The sequence below is a fragment of the Rhinoraja longicauda genome, chromosome 11 (genome assembly GCF_053455715.1).
Source record: "Rhinoraja longicauda isolate Sanriku21f chromosome 11, sRhiLon1.1, whole genome shotgun sequence".
NCBI lineage: Eukaryota > Metazoa > Chordata > Chondrichthyes > Rajiformes > Arhynchobatidae > Rhinoraja > Rhinoraja longicauda.
Window position 1 is genome coordinate 38,758,491 of NC_135963.1, and position 23,962 is coordinate 38,782,452.

Genomic DNA, 23,962 nt, shown 5'->3' on the forward strand with positions numbered 1-23,962 from the left:
TATATAGAAGGACTATGTATAACTTTAAATGGTACAGTAGGCGTATCAGTCACATTTTCAAATGCGCTAACTTTTCAACTGGGTGTCTTGAGGATCAGCTGATTTTATTCTCTCTATGATACTGAGGAGAGCTGTTGGCTGACTGACAACTGCTAGAGTGCCTCTGGATTTCTTTGCTGTGTCTTTTGCTACCTCACTGCATTGTCCTGCAAAACCATCAGAGCAGGTTTAGCAGTTTGAATCAGCATGATATGAATAATTGTCATATACTCTACTAATAAACCAGCAAATTAGATCAAATCCTGCTGCAGCCGATTGAGAAAACAAACTTAGTTCAAAATTATCAGGAAAGAGAATCAGGATCATGATTGTGGATGATAAAGCTGTTGGAGTGGTGTTAAAATCTGATATTTGCAAGTACATTGAGAAAGAACAGTTCCCAACGTTAGGCGATTGGCGCGATATATGATTCCGCCCTTATATGAGCATGTTTGATTCTTGAGCATCCTTGAGAAAGTCAGTCAATCAAATTAAACCATTGCTTCAGTGGTTCAACAAGATGGTGCTTTCTCCTAACAATGTTGTGAATTAATGCATTGAGTACAACAATCATCGTTCAAGTTTAGGAAAATAACTACAGATGCTGGTACAAATCGAAGGTATCACAAAATGCTGGAGTAACTAAGCAGGTCAGGCAGCATCTAGGAGAGAGGGAATGGGTGACGTTTCGAGTCGAGACCCTTCTTCAGACTGATGTCGGGGGCGGGACAAAGAAAGGAAATAGGTGGAGACAGGAAGACAGTGGGAGAACTGGGAGGGGGGGAAGAAGAGAGGGACAGAGGAACTATCTAAAGTTGGAGAAGTCAATGTTCATACCGCTGGGCTGCAAGCTGCCCAAGCGAAATATGTTCCTCCAATTTCCGGTGGTGGGCCTCACTATGGCACTGGAGGAGGCCCATGACAGAAAGGTCAGAGTGGGAGGGGGAGTTGAAGTACTCGGCCACCGGGAGATCAGGTTCAAGATTAAGTACACTGAGGTCTCTGCAAATCTGAATCTTTTGCTACATTCTGTATCTGCCAAAAACATCATAGTGCATGACTTAAAGTCACAATGATTTTTTTTAATAACTTTTACGATGCAATAGTTTTTTTTAAAGTTGCCCATATTAGTAAAATTTTTGTGCCTCCTATCCTTGTTCCGAGAAAGCGTTTCATTGGCATCACAGTTCAGTTGAAAATGCAGGAAAAAAACATGGAGAGAATTCTACTTTGCAGTTTTTATGCACGTGGCAATTTTCAATTGTAATTAAACTGCTGAGCCATGAAAAGTGATCATTAGCAAATGGCCATCCCTAATCTCTGGTCACATCTCAGTCACATAATCTTAACTTTTGTTTTCTCAGCTTTAAATCATTAAAAAAATATTTGCAAATTCCAACAACTGAAGTGAAATGACATCTTGTTTTGGTTTGGGTTTGTGTTTGTTTAACCAGTGACAGAATTGCAAGGATGAACATTTTCTGGGTGCAGTTCACATTTCTTTGTTTTGTCAACTGAAGCTTTCTAACTTGGGATATGGGGAAATTAGATAGTCAATGGAATGTCAGATTATTCATTAAAATCAATTGTTTGTTGACTTACTTTAAAACTGTTGCCATTTTGTGAAAAGGCTGCTGAGGAGAAATATTTGTTTAGGGCTGTTGAGAAGTATTTGTTTTAACCAAGATAGTGCAAATGTAAGCAATTCAGTTTGTACAAACCATTAGTCAGAAGTATTTGTTTTAGGGCAGCACAGTGGTGCTGGGGCAGCTGCTGCCTCATAGTGCCAGAGACCCCAGTTTGATCCTGACCTCGGATGTAGTCTGCGTGGAGTTTGCACGTTCTCCCTGTGACGTGTGGGTGCTCCCATTTCGTCCCGCATCCCAAGGATGTGCAGGTTTGTAGGTTAACTGGCCTCTAAAACCCCCCTAGTTTGTAGGGAATGGATGGGAAAATGGAATAACATACAACTGGTACGAACGGTTGATCAATGGTTGGCGTGGATTTGGTGGGCCGAAGGGCCTGTTGCCATCTCTAAAAATAAAATTAAAGGATGTTAGAAAATGTTGCAGTTCTTGTTTCAATGCATATATCCTTTTGAATGCAGCTTGGCTCATTATTCTTGCCCATCAAGCATATCTACAAGTAGAATAATGGTTGGCAGATGTTTATTTTTTTCTGCATCTATATATGATGATATGGGAAAATAACAATAACCTTATTCTGTGAAGATTGTGAAATGTATCACATTTGACTCCTAGCTCAGTGACTCGTGAAATGGCACATTTACTGTAATGTTGAATGTTCTTTGACTGGGGATGGTCTGGTTCTTCATACTTGAGCTTTATTTTATTTTACTATATTGCCTCCAGATTTCTGGCCAACCCAGTAGAATTAGTTCTGGATAAGTTCATAATTTTAAATTCCTGTTGGCCAGTTTTCCATCGGCTGTTACAGAAAATACATCTTTATCAGAATCCCTAATCACAGGATGTAATAATATTAATGAAAATGTTTCTGAATTTACGGCAGACTGCTGAATATCAAAGAGCTTTACTTTTTGCATCAAGAGGGATGTGTAAACAAAAACTGAACTCCATTTGAAGGGACATATTTGATTACTTTTATGGATCTGTGCGGGTTTTATTTCTTATTCAGAATCATTGGAGAGAGTGAAGAGTTAACTGTTGGAAAATTTGGGCTTATTCCTGAGATTGACTAGTAATTCTCCATCCCAATTAAAAGAGGTGCAGTTTGTTTTCATTGAAAGTTTGTTCTTGTTGTAATCTTTTTTTTAAAATGACTGCAATCTCAATTTGTTTTTGTTATTTTCCCTTGACCCATTCTGCAATTTACGTCACCTTGGGTTTCATTCAACTGACAATTATGTTATTTAATTCAAACTTGGTTGATTTCCTGCCATCTTGGTAAATCTTTCAGCTCTTTGGGTTTTGATTATCATGCTATCTATCATGGTTATATCCATTGGCCAGAACTCGTGTTTCTTGCTTCCTAATGTTACAACAGGAAACAGCATTGCAAGTGTGACACAACAGATTATTTTGATTTATTTTGTTGGCATAATATTGATGACTTCATTTATTACAAAGTTTTTACTCCATTGACCCAGATAAGTAAACACAGTTAAGTTACAAAATGCCAAATTTTGTTACCCACATGGAGGAAAGTAAAGCATACTCGGGAGGTCATCTGTAAGGAGAAGAGTTGTCATACATCATGGGACTTTAAGCCTCGGTCTTAAAGTGACATCTATCATTATTATGTTCAAGGTTCACGGTTCAAGGTCCTTTATTGTCACGTGTACCAATTAAGGTATAGTGATATACGATTTAGCATACAGCCATGCTTTTAAAAAAAGCAACAAGACACACAACTACATAAAAGTTAACATAAACATCCACCTTTGCCTGGGCAGCTTGCAGCCCAGTGGTATGAACATCGACTTCTCCAACTTTAGATAGTCCCTCTGTCCCTCTCTTCCCCTCCACCTTCCCAGATCTCCCTCTATCTTTCTGTCTCCACCTATATCCTTCCTTTGTCCCGCCCCCCTGACATCAGTCTGAAGAAGGGTCTCGACCCGAAACGTCACCCATTCCTTCTCTCCTGATATGCTGCCTGACCTGCTGAGTTACTCCAGCATTTTGTGAATAAATACCTTCGATTTGTACCAGCATCTGCAGTTATTTTCTTAAACATCCACCACAGTGGATTTCCCACATTCCTCACTGTGATGGAAGGCAGTAAAGTCCAATCTTCTTCCCTCTTTTTTTTCTCCCGCGGTTGGGGCAGTCGAATCATCCGCAGTTGGGGCGATCGAAGCTCTCGCAGCTGACGGTCAAAGCCCCTGGGTCGGGGCGATCGAAGCTCCCGCCCTGGGGCGGCGAAGCTCCTGTGGCTTGGAGCTCCTGAAGCGGGTCCCTAACCAGGGACTGCAAGCTCCACAATGTTAAAGTCCACAGGCTCCCGCAATTCGAGCTCCGAAGTCGATCCCTGGCAAGGGGATCGCAAGCTCCACAATGGTAAGTCCTGCAGGCACCCGCAGTTGGAGCTCCCGAAATCGGTCTCCAGCAGAGGCCGCCAACTCCACGATGTTCGGCCGCAGTGGGGGCGGAGATACGATACAGAAAAAAATTGCATCTCCGTCGATGTAAAAGATTTTTTTAAAGTTTTCCCCAACAACCCCCCCCCCCCCCAAATAAAACAAGCTAAAGAACACTAAAACATATATTTAACACAGAGTATAAAACACAAAAAAGGAATGGGCGAGAAAGACTGTTGGCGAGGCAGCCATTGCTGGCGCCACCCGGTGGAAACTTAGCATGTTCGGAACTAATTAGGATTTTGCTTTGGTGGAATCCGAAAAGTAAAATATGGTATGCATTTATCTGCGTTTGCTGTGGAGGTAATGCATCTCTCAATTGAACTATCAGCTGGATTTTATTTGCATTCATTGAGGGTAATGCGACCGATTCTGCAGAAGTTTGTTTTATTTCGTCTGAAAAGCAAAGCAATGAAATCAAACCATGTTTCTTTCAGAAATGGAATTTCAATTTCGGAAAAGAAGGATCTCATGGTGGTAAAGGATGAACCTCTTCTCTTTGTTCAACGAGCATGTCAGCCACATGTCAACAGGACTGAGTCACTTCGGTGAGTAGTTCATTGTTTGTTCTCAAAGTGCTATTTGTTTTCTTTATTTGAAGAGAGCTTTTGGGGTAAGATTTTCTTCGCACATTTCGACACATAAATTATACCTATCAATGAAATCAGATGTTCCACATTATTTAAATTATATTTTCATTTCCCTGGACATTCAAAGGAGGGTCATTTAAGAGGGAGCATGAAAATAGAGTTCTCCCAAACAAATTTAAAAACCCCTTTTTTGTGGCCTTTAATTGTTCCTCAAGCAAACTTCGCAAACTGAATCAAATGGTTGGTTGAATGTTTTCCTTCAGTGGTGACTACAAGGTATTAGTTGGTGCTGCTGATGATGGTGAGAGCAGTCATTTCAAAAGACAAAATGAGCTTGGCTTGGCAATTCGATTCGAGCTTCGGTAGGGTGTCAATCTTTACAAACTTTTAAGGGCCTGATGGAATAGATTTTGGTAAAACGCTGCTAAAGGACAGGTAAAGCAATAGAAAATTAGACAATTGTTTAGAGCAACTTGAAAGCTTACTGATGAGTTTGCTTTTATACCTGTCTTGGAAATGCTTCCAGCAGCATCCCAATGGTAAAATTCTTTTGTATCAATGTGCAAACAAACAATTTATTCCCATGCACTGTCTGAGACAGCTGATTGAAACATTTAAGGTCTTGTCTGACATTCTCGAAGTTGTTGTCTCTGGACAGGAATGTAACATTCAGTCTGTTTAGCCCACCCAGATTGCAAATGGCTTTCACAGGGGATTACAATGCAAAACTGTTGCCAGGGATTGTCTTAATTAATCATGTTTAGATTGGGAACTAAACAAACTCCAGCTCGCAGAATAATGGAACTTAAAGCATTAAAGGATTTGGCTCATTGCACTTGTGCAGTACTGGAACAATTGACCTGTTTGCTTTTTTATATTTCTTCCACTTCCTTTCCTTCCTTGAAGCAGCAGCAAAAGCAATTTGCATTTAGGTAGCGACTTCAACAGAGTAACATATTCCAGGAAACACGCAGATGAACTAAGTTGTTCTGAAGTACTTAAATCAGCTGTTCAAGAGACAAGTAATAGAGATCTCAATTTTTGGTTATTTATAAAAAGACTGGACATACGTTTCTTCTGTTGCCTTGGGCTTGGAGGCCCGATCCTGCTCCAAATTAATAAAACTCCTTCCCCCCATTCACTACTCATTATTTTCTGTTCCTCTGTTATGAAACAAAATTTGTCTTCAAGCCACATTAAAAGGGCAGACAGAGACATACGATGTGGAAACAGGCTCGTTGGCCCAATTTGCCCGCACCCACCTACATATCCCATTTACACTAGTCCTACTTGCCTGTGTTTGGCCTATTTCCCTCTAAACCTGTCATATTCATGTACCTGACTACGGTATCATAAGATTGTGCCTCAATTACCTCGTTCCATAGGTCGTCCCATACACCCACCACCCTTTGTGTGAAAAAGTTCCCCCTCGGACCCTTTTCAGCTTAAACCTATGCCCTCTGGTTCTCTCTCTTTCTTCCCTCTCTCCTAGATGCTGCCTGACCTGCTGAGTTACTCCAGCATTTTGTGATACCTTCGATTTGTACCAGCATCTGCAGTTATTTTTCTACACCCTCTGGTTCTCGATTCCCCTACTGGGCAAGAGACTGTGCATCTACCCGATCTAATCCTTTCATGATTTTATACACCTTTATAAGATCACACCTCATCCTCCTATGCGCGATATGATCAAACATATGTGTTTTAAAGAGCAAAAAGGATAGGTGGCTGTGAGGCAGAGCAATTCAAAAAGAGAATTCAGGAGCTTGGTAACTGAAAATAATTCCACAAAAGATGGGCACATTGAATTTGGGAACCGCTAAGAGGCTATTGTTTTTCAGATATTGTCACGTTCATTGGAATGGAGGTAAAGGGCATCTTGGTCTCAAAAAGATTGAAAGTAAAACTGAGAATTTTCAAAATGAAGGTTTTGTTTAAATAAGAATCAATTTAGATCAGTCAGAATCATGGATTGGTGGGTGAATGACTGATAGAGTTTGGACACGGTTAATAGATCTTTGTAGAAACAAAGAACCGCAGATGCTGGTTTGTACCGAAGATAGACACAAAATGCTGTAGTAACTCAGGTCGGGCAGCATCTCTGGAGAAAAAGGATGGGTGATGATTCAGTCGGGACTGAAGATGTGGCCCGACATGAAACATCACCCATCCTTTTTCTCCAGAGATGCTGCATGACCCGTTGAGTTACCCCAGCGCTTTGTGTCTGTCTTTAGTAGATCTTTGTCTGACATCATATTTACGGGCCGTGGATCAAAGGAACTTTATTTCTAAGTATTGTGGCTCTCAGATTAGCAAAACCAAAAAATTGATGGCCTGCATCTCCTTGTAAAACATTTTTCTTTGGAACCAAAAGGGAGTTAACATACCTGAGAAACCCTTCAGTGTTTTAGAAGGCTAGAGAGATAATTAATTGATTCCTTTTATGTAATAACTCGACTACAAGTCAACATTATCTGTGTGAAGTATAACCGTAATTTTTGCGTCTTTGCCTTTTTTCATTTAATCCTTTTCATTGGTGTCTGCTGAGTTATTTTGTGTTATTAGAAAAACAGAACATTTTTAAAGAACAAATTGGGTCTCTGTTGTCCAATATGATCATGTTTAGGCCATTGACTGTACATTTTCATTGAATATGGATCTTATCAACTACATTTCAGCAAACAGCTGACTAACCATCTAATGAAAGCCATCATCTGGTTATAGTGATGTGTCAGTGTGTTGCAAACTTCAGCGCCTGCACATTGTAATGACAAAATATATATATTGGACAGTAGAAGTGGGTGCATCTGACCTCTCTGTCATTGGAATCATCAGGGAGTGTTATGGTGACTCTGGAGTATTCTGGGTTGTGCACCCAGATACCTTTCTGGCCATAAGCGTCTCACTGATGTCTGTTCATTTAAATGAGATCACTGATCTTCACTAAATGAAGCATTGACATTCTTTTCATTTTAGTCAACTGGAATGTTTTTAGTAAGTTTAATCTAGTATTAGACCGTGGGCCGAACATCAAAAACGTGTCTAGATTTTAACTTTCGTGACCCATCTCTGGTTTATTACTTGAAATATGGCACAGATTTAGATAAAAAATCACTGAGAAGGAATTCATAAATCGTCAGTGCAAAAAGTTGCACACTAATTAATTAAGCTAATTAGAAAAAGTCACCGCACTCCAGCCGCGGGGGTCCATCGACCCGGGCTCCATCGATCCGGGCTCCAGCCACGGGCTCCGTCGACCCAGGCTCCAACCGCGGGCTCCATCGACCCAGGCTCCAGTCGCGGGCTTCGTCGACCCAGGCTCCGTCAGCCGCAGGCTCCGTCGACCCAGGCTCCATCAGCCCGCTCTGGCCTGCTCCGGTCCCGGCTTCTCCGCGGCTTTCCGGGAGCTCAGAGAGAGAATTCTGAACAAGCATGACCAAAATATTTTAAACATTGTTTTAATTCCAGATAGACAACGGTTACTAATTGTTTACTGTGTCGAGGAAACTAAAACTTGCCAGGTTAGTTGGTCAGGCTCATCACAAATCAGACATTTTTTCATCCAAGCAGATTTCTGCCTCATCATAGATTCTCGATCAGTGAATATATTCGACATAGGAACTGAAAAAATATTATCGAAATTATATCTGAAACTCGTCAAGAACAAAACCTGCACATATTTTTAAAATATGGAAAAAAACTCCCAAATCTTGTCAATTTTCCGAGTAGTAATTGTCCAATCAAAGCACATCTGTCATTGAGTCGGTTGCCAATTGACCAATCACACGCTTTGTTTCAGGCTATCTAGGCAGGGAGCCCACGTGTCGCTGGCTCAAATACAGCATGAGGCCACGGTACTAGTAAATGGCAGAGCAGACTGAGGGAACAATATAGACACTTCAGCTTATTTGTGACAGTATCCCTGATATTGACACTCTAAAGTCATCTCTAAAGTCAACTTAAATTAGAAACGTAAACACTAAGAAAACATAACACCAGCATATAACTCTTAAGGATGTATTCAGTGGCTCTTAAAATAAATTTGTTGATATCATTTCTCTGCGGCTTTCCGGGAGCTCAGAGAGAGAATTCTGAACACGCACTGCATGATTTTGCCAGGATTTACTCCAGGACTTTGACCCATCAATAGTGAAGGAACAGCGACACGTGGGCTCCCTGCCTAGCTAGCCTGAAACAAAGCGCGTGATTGGTCAATTGGCGACCGACTCAATGACAAAGGTGCTTTGATTGGACAATTACTACTCGGAAAATTGACAAGATTTGGGAGTTTTTTTTCCATATTTTAAAAATATGTGCAGGTTTTGTTCTTGACGAGTTTCAGATATAATTTCTATAATATTTTTACACAATATGTTATAAATACAGGTAGATATGGGATGTGGGTCACGACATGAACATGAAAAGGCACCTCGGCCCACGGTCAATATTAAATTAATGTTTTTTTACTTTTCAAATTTTAATGTTTTTGCGTTATATCTTTCAATTGATTCTAAATGTCTCTGATCATCGGAGGAGGTTTGAAATAGTGGAAAAGAGCTTCCGACAGCAATGGGCAACACTGTCGGCAGGCCCTCAATTTCTCCTGCCTGCAGCTCAGTCACTGTTCATAAACTGCCCTACCTTACGAAACGGCGACAGCATTGAGGCCAGCAGCAAATCAAATGTCGAGTGCCCATAGAAGGTAAATGCAACCATTCCTAAGTGAGGCAAACAAAGCACAGGAAAGATTCAGGGTTACACAGACCATAAATTTAGCTGTTGGATTATATTTTTCTACTGAGGAATATGTCAACACAGCTAAACTATGTACCTCCAAGTATAAACACATACACTAGCGATGAATTAAAAATGATTTATTATTGCAAGCGATATGTATCTCAGCAAAGGCTACTTAAAATTTATGCAATAAAAAGAGTTGGTCAATATCCCTCTAACTGATTACATATTGCCAAGTTGTAAGTTCCATTGAGTTCATAATTCATTTAAACATTCCAATAGCTATGACATTGGTTGTCCAGTCATAAAGTGGAGAATATTCAAGTCACTGCTCCAGTGATGAAGAAGCTACTGTTTATTAAATATTTCCTCCATTATGCTGGTGCAGGCTTGTAGACGAACTTCGTGGGTGGGTCCATCGACATGAAGTAATCAGAGACAAGTCGAGGAAAGGATCCAAGATGCTTCATAAATTACGGACTTTATCGGTATGTACTTGCAACAACAAAAAACACGCACTTTTTGGCTTGTCAAGATCCCAGTAATAAAATGAGCATGAAATTTGCTGAAATAGAAGTCATTTGAACTTTATATTTGGAGATGAGAGTGCAATTGAGGGTCAGTGGGCTTTGGGAAGAACTTTGGAGCTCTGTAGTCAATGTGATACAGAGGAGCCAAAAAAGTCTGTTTCCAGACAGTTACAAAACGATCAAAACGTGATTTTTGAATCTTCAGTTGGCATGGAATTTTAAAACTCCTGTTACATTTTTGTTCTTTTCTGGGCCTTTTCTTTAAAATATTACCATTTTACCATTTTACCATTTTTAGATTTGTAAATGTGAGTCTTACTGATTCTGATATACAATTAAGCTTTTTTGTGCACAATCCGCAGGCATTGCCGCTTTCATTTCACTGCACATCGTGTATGTGTATGTGACAAATAAACTTGACTTGACTTGACGTTAGGGCAATGAACAGAAAAACCTTGAATAAATTGCCTTAGCCGTGGACTTCTCAGGACCAGGGAACAACCATGTAGGACAGACCCAGGGGAGAGATTTCTTCATGGTGAAAAATCATAAAATTTAGAAATTTGTGAATGCTCCATCATCAAGTATCTACATTACTGGTGTCCATAGATTTCTTACAGGCCAAGGAAGTTGAATGTTGGGATTGTAGGTGTTGTTGGTTAAGATGAATCGCCCCTGATTTAATTGAATGGCAGAGCACAATTGAGAAACCGCATGGCTTCATCCTGCTGAAATGTTTTCTGCTCTAATCCTGTGCTTCAACAGGAATGTGGTAGAGTTGCTGCCTTACAGTGCGAAAGAACCAAGTTCGATCTTCACTTCACTGCTGTCTGTACGGAGTTTGTACGTTCTCCCTGTTACGACGTGGGTTTTCTCCAAGTGCTCCGATTTCCTCCCACATCCCAAAGACATGCAGATTTGTAGGTTAATTGGCTTCTGTAAATTATCCCAAGGGTGAAGGATAGAACTAGTGTAGGGGTGATAGTTGGTCAGCACGGACTTGGTGGGCCAAAGGGCCTGTTTCTGTGTTGTATCTCTAAATTAAATTAAACTAAAAGACACATGGAGCTGGAGTAACCTGGCACATAACACACAAATTGTTCCTTAAACTGGAAATCACAACAAAGTCTGAAGTTTCTTTTATTTATGAAACAAATTTATTTTTAAAAATCTATATTATCCAGCAACATATTTGGGAAAAACAGGAACTGTGAGAATACAGTTCTCGTCTGTCTGTCTGTCTGTCTGTCTGTCTGTCTGTCTGTCTGTCCGTCCGTCCGTCCCTCCGTCCGTCCGTCCCTCCGTCCGTCCCTCCCTCCCTCCCTCCCTCCCTCCCTCCCTCCCTCCCTCCCTCCCTCCCTCCCTCCCTCCCTCCCTCCCTCCCTCCCTCCCTCCCTCCCTCAAGACCTTTAACTAATGCGCACCCCCTCCCTCCCCCCGGACCTTTAACTAATGCGCTACCCCCCCGGGAGGACCGCCGCCTGTCCCGGCATGCCTCGTGCCTGAAATTCCTCAGATCGGGCAGCGCTGACCGCTGGGAGGTGTAGTTGCCTATCCCGCTTCGAGGAGGGGGGGGGGCACCCGCCCGACTGACCGGGGAGCCGTGAGGAGTGGGGGGAGGAGGGGTGTGGGGAAGGGGGACGGTGGGGGGCAGGGGAGGGGGGGTTGGGGGTCGGGGTAAGAGAGGGTGTGGGGGAAGGCGGACAGTGGGGGAAAGGAGAGAGTGGGGGTGGGGAAGAGCGGAGAGTGGGGGAGGAGAGAGTGGGGGTGGTGGGGAAGGGGTGGTGGGGGAGGAGAGAGTGGGGGTGGGGGGGAAGGGGGGGAGGAGAGAAAGGGGGGAGGAATGGGCAGGGGTGGGGGAGGAGAGTGGGGGTGCGGGGACAGTGGGGGTGAGGAGGAGAGCAGGGTGGATAGGATGGAAGAGTGGGGGTGGGGGAGAGTGGGGGTAGGGAGGAGGGAAGATTGGGGGTGGGGGAGAGTGGGGTGCGGGCAGGGAGAGTGGGGGTAGGGGGAGGGGAGGGAGGTGGGGGCTAGTAGGGATGAGGAGAGGGGGAGGGGGTAATAGGGGTGGGGATGGGGAAATTGGGGTGGAGGCAGGGCTGGGGGGAGTGAGGGTAGTGGAGAGGCAAGTGGGGGAGAAGCAAGTGGGAGTGGGGGCAGGGGAGGGGCAAGTGGGGGTGGGGAGGGGGGATGGAGTTGGTCAGTGGGGGAGGAGGGGCGGAAAGGGGGATTGAGTTGGGGGGTTGAGGGTGCTACACCAATACAGGAGAGGCTTTGGGTCCAGGGCTCACTCACTCACACCCTCTCCCCTTCCCTGTCCCCTCTCTACGAGGAATGGGCCCAACGGGTCCACTTGGTCTAGTTTCTATTAATGGCAACTGTAAAAGGATGCCACTCGTAGGCAGAGTCTTTTACTATATAAGTTTATTAATGACACTACACATACATTATGCCCTAGCTGTCCGTGGTCATCACTGGCACTAGAGAGCGAGCTGGAGGTGGGGAAGTTACAATTATACCAGAGACAATGGGGAGTGGTTAGTAGTGGTGAGGTCACTATGTTAAAGGAACATGCACTGATCTACATCCTTCCTCTTGGAAACAAAGTGACCACGGCTCATGCGCTAGGCTCAAACTACAAGCAGACTACTCGTACACACCGTACCGGACAGGCGGCCTGACCACTCTCCCAGAGCGGGTGCGCAACCCACCATCCCCTCCGGTCGAAGGAGCAGCATGAACGGGTGCGGGTACAGAGGCTGGGGAACCAGGGGAAGGAGGAGGACTGGGAAGCGATGCACGCGCAGGCGAGGGAGGGGAAGGTGGCTGGGGCGACTGCGGATGTACCGGAGCAGGAGGCACATCAGGCACCGCGGACTGGACGGGAGGTGAATACGGGATCGCGGGAGGCGGTGCAGGCTCGTTTACCAGCATCAGGTGCTGGCGGGTACGACGGTACACGGTGCCCTCGTAGTTGACCAGGTACGACCGTGGAGAGTCAGCATTGCCGACGACCACGGCCAGCCGGTGGTGACCGGAGGTCGACTCCATCCGGACAACCTGGCCAGCGAACAAAGGTGGAAGGGGACGGGACGACCTGTCAAAGGAGCGCTTCTGAATGAGCTGCTTTTCAGTGATGCGCTCCCTGACAGCGGCAGGGCTCCGAGCCGTGGGTTGCAGGGATTGCTGGGAGACGGGGATAGGGGGTCTAGTGGTGCGGGACATGAGGCGCTGGGCAGGGGAACCGAGCGCGGGGTCCCGGGAGATGTTGCGGAGGTTGAGGAGGGCAAGGTACAAGTCCGAACTGTCAAGCCGGCAACGTTCCATCAGTTCCTTAGCGCTGCGGACAGCGCGCTCTGCAAGTCCATTGCTTTGCGGGTACTCGGGGCTGCTGGTGATGTGGCGGAAGTTCCACCGATTTGCGAAAACAGCAAACTCGGCGCTGGTAAACTGGCTGCCGTTGTCGGACTGGAGAGATGCCGGGGAACCAAAGGTAGAGAAGTGGCGGCGAAGCTTCCCGATGACGGCAGGAGACGTGAGGGACGGCAGCAGGTCCACCTCGAACCAGCTGGAGTAGGTGTCCACCAAGACCAGGTAGTGTTTGCCACGCCACTCGAAAATATCGGCGGCAACAGCCATCCATGGCAACTCGGGAGCCGGCTGCTGCAGGAGAGGCTGGCGCTGCTGATGAGGTAATAGGCTGTTGCAGGCAGCGCAGGCGGAGACCCTGTCCCGGATCTCCTTGACCATGCCAGGCCAGTAAAACTGTGCTTGGGCCTGGGATAACGTGGCCTCCACCCCTGGGTGTCCGTTGTGGGCAGTGTGGAAGTAGTGATCTCGCAGCGCAGCCGGCACCACAACCTTGTGACCCTTCACCACCACGCCCGCGTGCAGCACCAGTTCATCCCGAACCAGGAAGTAGGGCACGGCACCAGCCGGCAGGGAAGACCGTCGTTCAGGCCAGCCACGGCGGATGACGCCCTTAAGCTGTTGAAGGTTCGGATCAGCGGCAGTGGGTGTGACCAGGGACTGCATCTGCCAAGATGGAACGATGTTGACGTTCAACACCATCAGGTCAGCCGATTCGTACGGATGGCGGGAAATGGAAGGTAGTGGGGCACGGGACAAAGTGTCTGCCACGAACATCTCCTTGCCTTTGCGGTACACGATTTCGAATGTAAAACGCTGCAGCTGCAGCATCATTCGCTGCAAGCGGGACGAGGCTGCGTGGATGGGCTTGTTTAAAATAGAGACCAGCGGCTGGTGGTCTGTTTCGATGGTGAAAGTTTTTCCCAGAACGTAGTCTCTGAATTTGGAGCACGCGAACACCACGGCAAGGAGCTCCTTTTCAATCTGCGCGTAGCGCAGTTCAGCAGGGGTCATTGTGCGAGAGGCATAGGAGACGGGCAGCTGTCGGTCGTCGTAGAGCTGCAGGCAGGCAGCACCAAGGCCGAACCGAGATGCATCGCAGGTGAGGACAATTGGCCTGTTCAGGTCGAAAAACTGCAAAGTCGGGGTCCGTGCGAGTCTGGACCTCAGGGCCACGAAGGCCGATTGGTGGTGCGGGAGCCAGACCCAGGCATTGTCCTTCTTGGTCAGCTCCCTCAGGGGGGCACTCAGTTCGCTGAGGTCGGGTATGAACTTACCCAAGTAGTTGACCATGCCCAGGAAGCGCTGCAGGCCGGGCACGTCAGTGGGAGCGGGCATTTCGGTGATCGCCGCCGTCTTCGCGGGGTCTGGCTTCAGGCCACCCGCCGTGAAAACGTGGCCGACGTAGGTGACTTCCTCAACGCGGAACCGACACTTCCTTCGATTAAGCTTGAGGTTGATCTCACGAGCCTTGTCCAGGACCTGGCGGAGGTGTCGGTCATGCTCAGCGACGTCCCTCCCGTACACCAAGATGTCATCCACGATGATGGCGCACGGCAACCCAGCAAACAGCTGCTCCATCGTACGCTGAAAAACCTCGCTTGCCGAGTTGATCCCAAAAGGCATGCGGAGGAAACGGAACCTGCCGAACGGTGTGCTGAAGGTGGTCAGGAAGGAGGAACGTGCATCCAGCGGTATCTGCCAAAAGGAGCTCTTGGCATCCAGGACCGAGAAAACCGTGGCTGGACCGACCTGTGCCGCGACGTCCTCCACCGTCCGCATGGGGTAGTGCGGGCGTTTAATAGCCAGGTTCAGGTCCTTGGGGTTGATGCAGATCCTGATCTCGCTCGCGTCCTTCTTGGCAGCGACCACCATGGTGGAGACCCACTGGGTGGGGGCACTCACCTCCTTGAGGATGCCCATGTCCACCATGCCACGTAGTGTGGACTCCACGCGGCCCTTCATGGCAAAAGACACACGGTGGGCCGGTCTGACCACTGGGTCGACCCCCGGGTCCACAACGATCTTGTAGGCACAGGGCAGCTTCCCCAGGACGTCATCAAATCGGTCAGGGTACTCGATCAGGGGGTCCATGGGGGCCTGCACCAGGTGGATGTCGCGGTGAAATGAGACCAAACCAAAGTCCTGGCATGCACGGGCGCCCAGCAGGGTGACGTTTTCAGATGCTAGCAGGAGGAACGTGAGGGGCCGAGAGGTCTCCAGAACAGTACAGATAACCGTTGCCTTTCCCACGGCAATCAGAACGCCTCCCCCATAGGCATGGAGGCGGGAGTTGTCAGGAGTAACCCTCTCCCCCGAACTTATCTGCTCGAAGAGGCGCACAGACATAACATTTGCAAACGCCCCAGTATCGACCTTGGCAGGGAAGGAGTGTCCATTGACTGTAACATGCACGGATGGATCCGTTATCAATGCAGGTGCTCCCAAGAGCGAAAACACCAGAGAGTCTCCATGGGAGGAAGTCGTATCTGAGCCATGGAGTACCTCATGTTGGTTCCGGGAACCGGTTTCGCTATCATCGTTGGCAAGGTTGTTTAGACTCCCTCTAGGAGCAGGGACAGGTCTCCCACGAGAACGACAAGCTGCAGAAAAATGGTTCTGCTTCCCGCAGGAATTACAAGTTTTGCCCTGCGCTGGGCAAACGTTATACCTGTGTGACGAGAAGTTGCAGTTTGGGCATCTGCGAGGGGTGACCATAGCGGGCGCGGAGGGGGCGACCCGGGTCTGCGGGTCATTCAATCGCCGGCGGCCGGTGAAATTTATGTCCTGGGGCGCCGGCCGAGATACTGAGCCAACAGCAGAGGCCATGCGTGCGGCATGTATGGCGTCCGTCAGCGACAGGTCAGGCTTCATCAGGAGCTCATCCCGCAGCTTAGAGTTTAGGAGACCGTTGACCAGGACGTCCCTGATCATCTCGTCGGGTGTAATCGTTTGAAGGCGGCACCGCCGAGCCATATGTCGTAAAGATGCAATGAAGGCGTCAACGTGCTCCCCTGGAGTCTGACGCCGCGAGAAAAATTTGAAACGTTCGATAATGTTATTGGTGGGTATATCGCACAGGGCAGTGAACTTAGCCATGAGACATACCGGGTCGTTGCGGTCCTCCGGAGGGACGAATTGGAACGACGCATAGCGTTCCATTGCCTCCGGACCAGCCAGGTTGAGGAGCAGGTGAGCTTTTATCGCAGCAGTTGCATCAGGATAGGCAATCGCTATATAGTGTTCGTAGTCCCGCTGGAAGACAGTCCAGCGGTGCACTATGTCCTCATCGAAAACGAGCGTGTCCGGACGACGACACGAGGAAGACATGGCAAAGTGGAAGGAGGGGACACAATTGGGAGAAACAAATGATAAACTAAAAAACCGATAAACAGGAGACGCAAGTCTACCGATCTGACACCATGTAAAAGGATGCCACTCGTAGGCAGAGTCTTTTACTATATAAGTTTATTAATGACACTACACATACATTATGCCCTAGCTGTCCGTGGTCATCACTGGCACTAGAGAGCGAGCTGGAGGTGGGGAAGTTACAATTATACCAGAGACAATGGGGAGTGGTTAGTAGTGGTGAGGTCACTATGTTAAAGGAACATGCACTGATCTACAGCAACCGACTGTAGTTTGATGGGATTCTGGTTGGTAGACTCCAATAAACCTAGAATTATGTGGTAGTGGGAGTGAGTTCGAAAAATCACTTGGAAGTGTCATTTTTAATTTTCTTTTATTGCTATTTTACTTCGGCTCCAAGCAAAACATGATCTTTGTGGTTGGCAGTTTTTTAATCACTTTTTTCCACAGTTTTGTCTCTTTTCCCCGATCAGCAAGAGAAATACATTGTTGAGATTGGCACATCTTGAAAGGATAGTGGTTTGTCTGCATGCAATAATTATTTTATATCTCATAAACATTAAGAACACCTGTGATACAATTAAAGCCATAATGGAGTGGGTCAGTGGGGGGAGGAGGGGGGGAAAGGGGGATTGAGTGGGGCGGGGGGGTTGAGGGTGCTACACCAATACAGGAGAGGCTTTGGGTCCAGGGCTCACTCACTCACACCCTCTCCCTTTCCCTGTCCCCCCTCTACGAGGAATGGGCCCAACGGGTCCACTTGGTCTAGTCTCTATTAATGGTAACCAACTGTAGTTTGATGGGATTCTGGTTGGTAGACTCCAATAAACCTAGAATTATGTGGCAGTGGGAGTGAGTTCGAAAAATCACTTGGAAGTGTAATTTAAAAAATATATATATATTGCTATTTTACTTCGGCTCCAAGCAATACATGATCTTTGTGGTTGGCAGTTTTATAATTACTTTTTTCCACAGTTTTGTCTCTTTTCCCCGATCAGCAAGAGAAATACATTGCTGAGATTGGCACATCTTGAAAGGATAGTGGTTTGTCTGCATGCAAAAATTATTTTACATCTCATAAACATTAAGAACACCTGTGATACAATTAAAGCCATAATTACAATATTGTGTCAGGTGACCTCATTAATTTTCCATTAAATATAGGCCTTGAAGTTAGTGTGCGGCTTTGCAAATTTGTTTGGAATAAGTTTTTCTCCAGAGATGAAACAGTATTTCTGATGAAGCAGAACAGATCCATTCATTTGGAGGTTCCCTGCCACTTGCACCAGTTATTTTTATTAGCTATTTGTTTTGGTCCTCAGCGCCATAGTTAAGATGAGGGGTGATAAGGGGCGGCACGGTGGCGCAGTGGTAGAGTTGTTGCCTTACAGCGTTTGCAGCTGACACGGGCTCAATCCCGACTACAGGTGCAGTCTGTACGATCTTCCCGTGACCGCGTGGGTTTTCTCCAAGATCTTCGGTTTCCTCCCACACTCCAAAGACGTACAGGTTTGTAGCTTAATTGGCTTGGTCCCTAGTATGTGTAGGACGGTGTTCTTGTGAGTGGGATCGGTGATCGATGCGGACATAGTGTGCTGAAGGGCCTGTTTCCATGCTGTATCTGGCCATTCATCATTTCCATGTTCTTCTAACTTTGTCAACAAATTCTTCCAAATCTGAGAAATAATTTGTACATTTATTTATGTCATATGTTACAATATCGAAGAAAACCATTGGGCCCATCAAGTATACAAGCTCACAGAGTGATGCCATCAATCCCATTCCTCCACCAAGTTCCCTGTAATGTCTTCTCACCCCTGATTCTACTGCCGCCCATCTACACTGAGAGAAATTTGTAGTTGATAGTTCACCAACATATCTTTGAGAGGAAACCAGGGGACCCAAGGGGGCATTCAACTCCAAAAAGACAGCACTGGAAATTACACAGGTCACTGGTACAGTGGGAGTTAAGGTTAGCAAAGATAAACTGTGATCATGTTGAATGGCAGGCAAGCATGAGGGGCCTCCTATTTTCTTGTGACAGCCGTAGTGCGACAGTACCTTTACTTTTATATACTTTTATATGATGGGGGGGAGGGGGAGGTTGCAGTCTTTGATGAATTAGTTGATGATGGCATTAAGGAGTCAATGAGCTAGGAAATGCATTATTTACAAAACCAAGGCTATGCAGCACGTTATGAATATCAAAAGATTACCTAATTGGAAAGCTGAATCCAAGCATGAAAGAATACTCAGTTGTCCATGCCTTTGCACAGCCAAAGTACTCAGTTAAAAGGAAGCTTTATCCATAATGAATACCAATTGATTTCAACATAATAAATGCATAACTTAAAACAAATCTTTCTCTTTTCAACACTGAATCATTAATTTTGTTTTTGTGTTGAAAGCACAAGGTTTTTCCAAATTACGTAATCATGATTAACTTCTTTGACTTTTCTCAATTTTCCTCCGATATGTCTCCACTGCTGGATGTGAAAACTAAGAATGCTAAATGATTTTTTGGCAACAATTTACATAAATTCCCATGGCAAAATAATTTAAATCATTAAACACCTTTAGATTTCTTGGTGTTCAAATATAAACCAATGTGGGCTCGATATTGTTGTGCCTCTTCATTGTTTTCCTCTAAGCCATTTTGGAACTGCAGTTACTTTTGATTTATGGCAGTGCACATTTTCGGTCCTTCCTACCCCCCCCCCCCCCCCCTCCCCCCCAATCTTTGGCAGACTCTCATTGAATAGGGTAGAACTAATTTAGTCAAGTCTAGATAATTTGATGCCTTATGAAAGGATCAAAAAGATCTGCAGACCAAATTATGAACTTTAGCCTCCAGCATAACTGAGGTTTTTTGGATTTCTGCTGCACTTATAGATACATGAATGTTTAGGATGAAATTATCAGTCAGTAAGATTGGTTGTTTCATTGTCCTTTTGAAAGCTGTAACTACCATTCATCCTGGCAGATGGAGAATTTTCCATTACACTCTGGGCATGTGTCTTGTTAAACTTAGAATGGTACTGCACAGGAACAGGCCTTACGGCTCACGAAGACTGTGCAGACATGGTGGCAAGACCGACTCTTATCTGTCTGCACATAATTCATATTCCTCCATTCCCTGCATATCCATGTGCCCATCTAAAAGTCTCTTAAATACCACTATTGTATCTGCTTTGACCACCCTTGGTAGCTTGTTCCAAGCACTTACTACCTTCTGTGTAAAAAAAATCGTACCCTGCACATCTTTAAACTCTGCCCCCTTACCTTAAAGCTATGACCTCTACTATTTGATATTTCCATTCAGGAAAAAGGTTACTGTCCACCCTGTCTATGCATCTCATAATTGAATATACAGTAATATCAGGTTTATTATTGAGGGGGTGGAAATATTTGGGAATTTGGCGATGAGTTACTACTGCAAGTGTTCAGATTGCAAGTGTTCAGATCACTACATGATCTCCCAGTTAGCACTTTAACTCCCATTCCCACACTGACCTTTTGTCGTGGGATTCCATTGTTGGAGTGAGGCCCAACGCAAATTGGAGGAACAGCACCTCGTATTTTGCTTGGGCAGCTTACAATCCATCAGTATGAGTATAGAATTCTCTAACTTCAAGTTACCCTTGCTTTCCTCTCCGTCCTTCCCCCATCCTAGTTCTCTGACTAGTTTCACTGTCCTCCTGATTAAATTTTACTGATTGGATGCCACGTTGTCACCTTCCCTTCAGCTAACGATGAACCAATCTACATTTTCCTTGATCAACATCCCCTTTGATCTGTGTCTTCACACCTTACCCTTCCATTTCTCTGTCTCCCTCTCCCCTGACTCTCAGTCTGAAGAAGGGTCTTAACCTGCCGCGTCACCCATTCCTTCTCTCCAGAGATGTTGCCTGTCCCGCTGTTACTCCAGAATTTTGTGTCTATATTCAGACTGTGATCTGTTCTGTTGGTCTGTTGTTGCAGATGATCCACAGTTTGGACAAAGATGAAGGTTTTAAGGAATATATCTTAAACGCAGAAAAAATATGGACATGCTTAGAAATAGAATTAGGGGTTTGACAGCTAAAGGTTTGGAAACCAGTGGAGGAACAGTGAAATTTGGAAATGGAAATCAGAAGCACGGCTGTCTTAGATGGTTCCTGATATGTCACAAGATGGTCATAATAAGACCTATAAAAGGATTCAAACCAACAGTGCCATTATTCAAAGCTGATAATACTTTTATTTAAAACTAGACCAAGTGGACCCGTTGGGCCCAAACCTCTCCTGCATTGGTGCAGCACCATGTCCTCCCCCCTCCCCTCTCTCCTCAACCTCCCCTCTCCCTTCTCCCCCACTCCTCCCTTCCCCCCTCCCCTCCTTTTAAACTTAAAAATGTGAATAACTTTAAAAATATAACACCGATTTCAATAAAACTACTTGCATTATCACTAAAGTGACAATGGTAAGTAAGGTGGGCCTAAAATTGTCGCGCTATCATGTACCATTTTGGCTGAAGTTCAGTCACAAACAAGATAACAAACAAGAGTTTTATTATATAGATGTTATAACTCTGACCACACAGAAACCCAATAGGTATTGAACTCCTGCCCACCCACATTACTCAGTGTGCCATCATTTAACCTCAACATAGTTACAAGTTTCTTAATTTGGTTGATGAACACTAATTCTGTGTTCTTGGTACATTTTTAAAAAAGTAAATGTCTTCATTTTCACTTTCCCTCTCCCTCTCGCCCTCCCTCACTCCCTTCCACCCGTTTCCAACCGCTCTCTCTTGTTCCCAACCCCTCTCTCCCCTTTTTATTCACTCCTTTTAACCACGTGGCACTCATGCTATTTGTGTGATTCACTGGCATCACAATTAGATCAGGCATAATCTTTTTAAATGGCAGAGCAGACCTGAAGAATACCTAATTTGTATGTATTTATGCCATCGCTCCCAGTCACCATCCTTTCACAGACATCATCTTTATTCTCTCTGCTCCTCCCCTTGTTAATTTGTTTTTGTTCTGAGTTTTCCCAGATCTTGTGAAAGGTCATCAACCTGAACAATTAACTCTGCTCCTCTTTCCACACATGCCACCTGGCCTGCTGCATATTTCTAGCGTTCTAGTTTGTGCTTCATATTTCCAGCGTTTCCATTACTTTGCTTTTAGAGTGTTTGATAAAGTTCCAGATTCAGCTGATCTATTATTTCCACACTGAATAGAAAAAGCAAAGTGCTGGAAGAACTCAGCAGGTCAGGCAGCATCTGTGGGGGAAATGGACAGACAATATTTAGGTTGGGACCTATTTTCAGTTTGACCTGCTGAGCTCCTCCAGCATTTTGCTTTTTGCTCAAGATTCCAGCATGCACCATTCCTTGTGCTCCATTTCTACATTGAAAATAGTTTGTAATGTGGCTGATTTATTTCCTTACAGAAACCTGTGGATAAGAAGACTGATGTTGCCCATTATGTTACAAGGAACTACACAGACATTGATGAGAAGTAAGTTATTGTGTTGTAAATGTAATCCTCTTAAATTTTCTCAAGACATTTCTTAGTTTTGGATGGTTCAATGCAAAGTATTTACGGAATCACATATCCCCTTTCTCGCCAAAAAAAATCTAAGAGAAAACTGGATGAATATTTCAAGGCCCATGGGAGAAAGCAATGTTGCAAGTCAGGCAGCCTCTCAGGAGAATTCTCCTGTGATGCTGCCTGACCTGCTGAGTTACTCCAGCATTTTGTGAATAAATACCTTCGATTTGTACCAGCATCTGCAGTTATTTTCTTATACATATATTCTTAAACAATGTTGCAAGATTCTTTTTGCAAAGGCTTGGAAAGCTTACGATGTGGTCTGAAGTTCTATGGTTGCAAGGAGTTCTCTGAAAAGTATGTCATAAATGGATGGCTTAGGATTGACTTACTGTGGGAATCTTGTTGTAAATCGTTTTTGTGGCAATAATGATATGAACCTGAACATTCTGTGATCCGATACTTGACCTGGCTCTTCAGACCCTGGACTAATATAGCACGAGCTAATTTTGAAATGTTATTAACCTAAATATAAATGCAAATGGGTCATGCAGGAATCTCCTGGGTGCGTTCCGTTGACTACCACCATAATATTTTGATAAATACTGTTTGAGGTTTCCCTAAGTCATGCCATAATTAAGATGGGTAATTGGAAGATGCACCGAGGAAAAGACATGCAAATTTTTCTTCTGTAGTTTTTTGGTATATTTGTGGGCTGATAGAGGGGAAGGTTGAGCTGATAGGTTGTGGGTGATGCTTTGGAGAGGGTTGTGAGCAGCCACATAAGATCATAAGCAGAGGAGCATGATTAGGCCATTCAGCCCATCGTTTACCCCGCCATTCATTTGTGACTGATCTGATTTTCCAACTCAACCCCATTCTCCTGCCTTCTCCCCGTAATCTTTGACACCCTTCCTAACAAAGAACCTATCAATCTCTGCTTTCAAAATATCCAGTGCCTCCACAGCCATCTATTTCAATGAATTCCGCAGAATCACCACGCAACAGCTAAATAAATTCCTCCTCATCTCCATTCTAAAGGTACATCCTTTTATTCTGAGGCTGTGCCCTCTGGTTCTAGATTCTCCCATTACTAGAAACATTCTTTCCATGTCCACTCTATCCAAGCCTTTCATTATCAGGTAGGTTTCAATGAGATCCCTCTTCATCCTTCAACTCCAGTGAGTATAGGCCTAGAGCCTTCAAACACTCCTCATACTTTACCCAATCATCCCTGGGATCCTCCTCTGGACACTCTCCAATGCCAGCATATCCTTCCTCAGATATGGGGTGCAAAACTGCTCACAATAATCCAAATGTGGCCTCACCAGTGCCTTCTAACGCATTAGTATTACATCCTTGCTTTTAGATTCTATTCCTCTGGAAATGAATGCTTGCATTGCATTTGCTTTCCTTACTGCCGACTCAAGCAGCAAATTAATATATTGTGAATCCTGCACTAACACTCGCATTTAGAAAGTAGTCTAAGGCTTTATTCCTTTTTGCTCACTTTCCCAAGACCTTGTGCTCCCTGCTTTCTCAATACTGCCCGCCCCTCCACCTATCTTCGTATCATCCGCAGGCTTGGGCACTAAGACATCAATTCCATCATCCACATCATTAACATATAATGTGAGACGTAGTGGACCGAACACTGACCCCTGC

At 45.2% G+C, this 23,962-nt stretch overlaps 1 protein-coding gene across 1 annotated transcript in view; it reads left to right on the plus strand.

The window, feature by feature from the left end:
* The window catches only part of atf6 (activating transcription factor 6), a 214,223-nt gene that overhangs the window by 72,502 nt on the left and 117,759 nt on the right, over window positions 1-23,962 (plus strand). Inside the window, exons 11-13 of the mRNA XM_078407413.1 lie at window positions 4,597-4,707; window positions 9,875-9,974; window positions 22,197-22,264. Of these exons, the coding sequence (XP_078263539.1) occupies window positions 4,597-4,707; window positions 9,875-9,974; window positions 22,197-22,264 (279 nt within the window). The remainder of the gene's footprint in view (window positions 1-4,596; window positions 4,708-9,874; window positions 9,975-22,196; window positions 22,265-23,962) is intronic.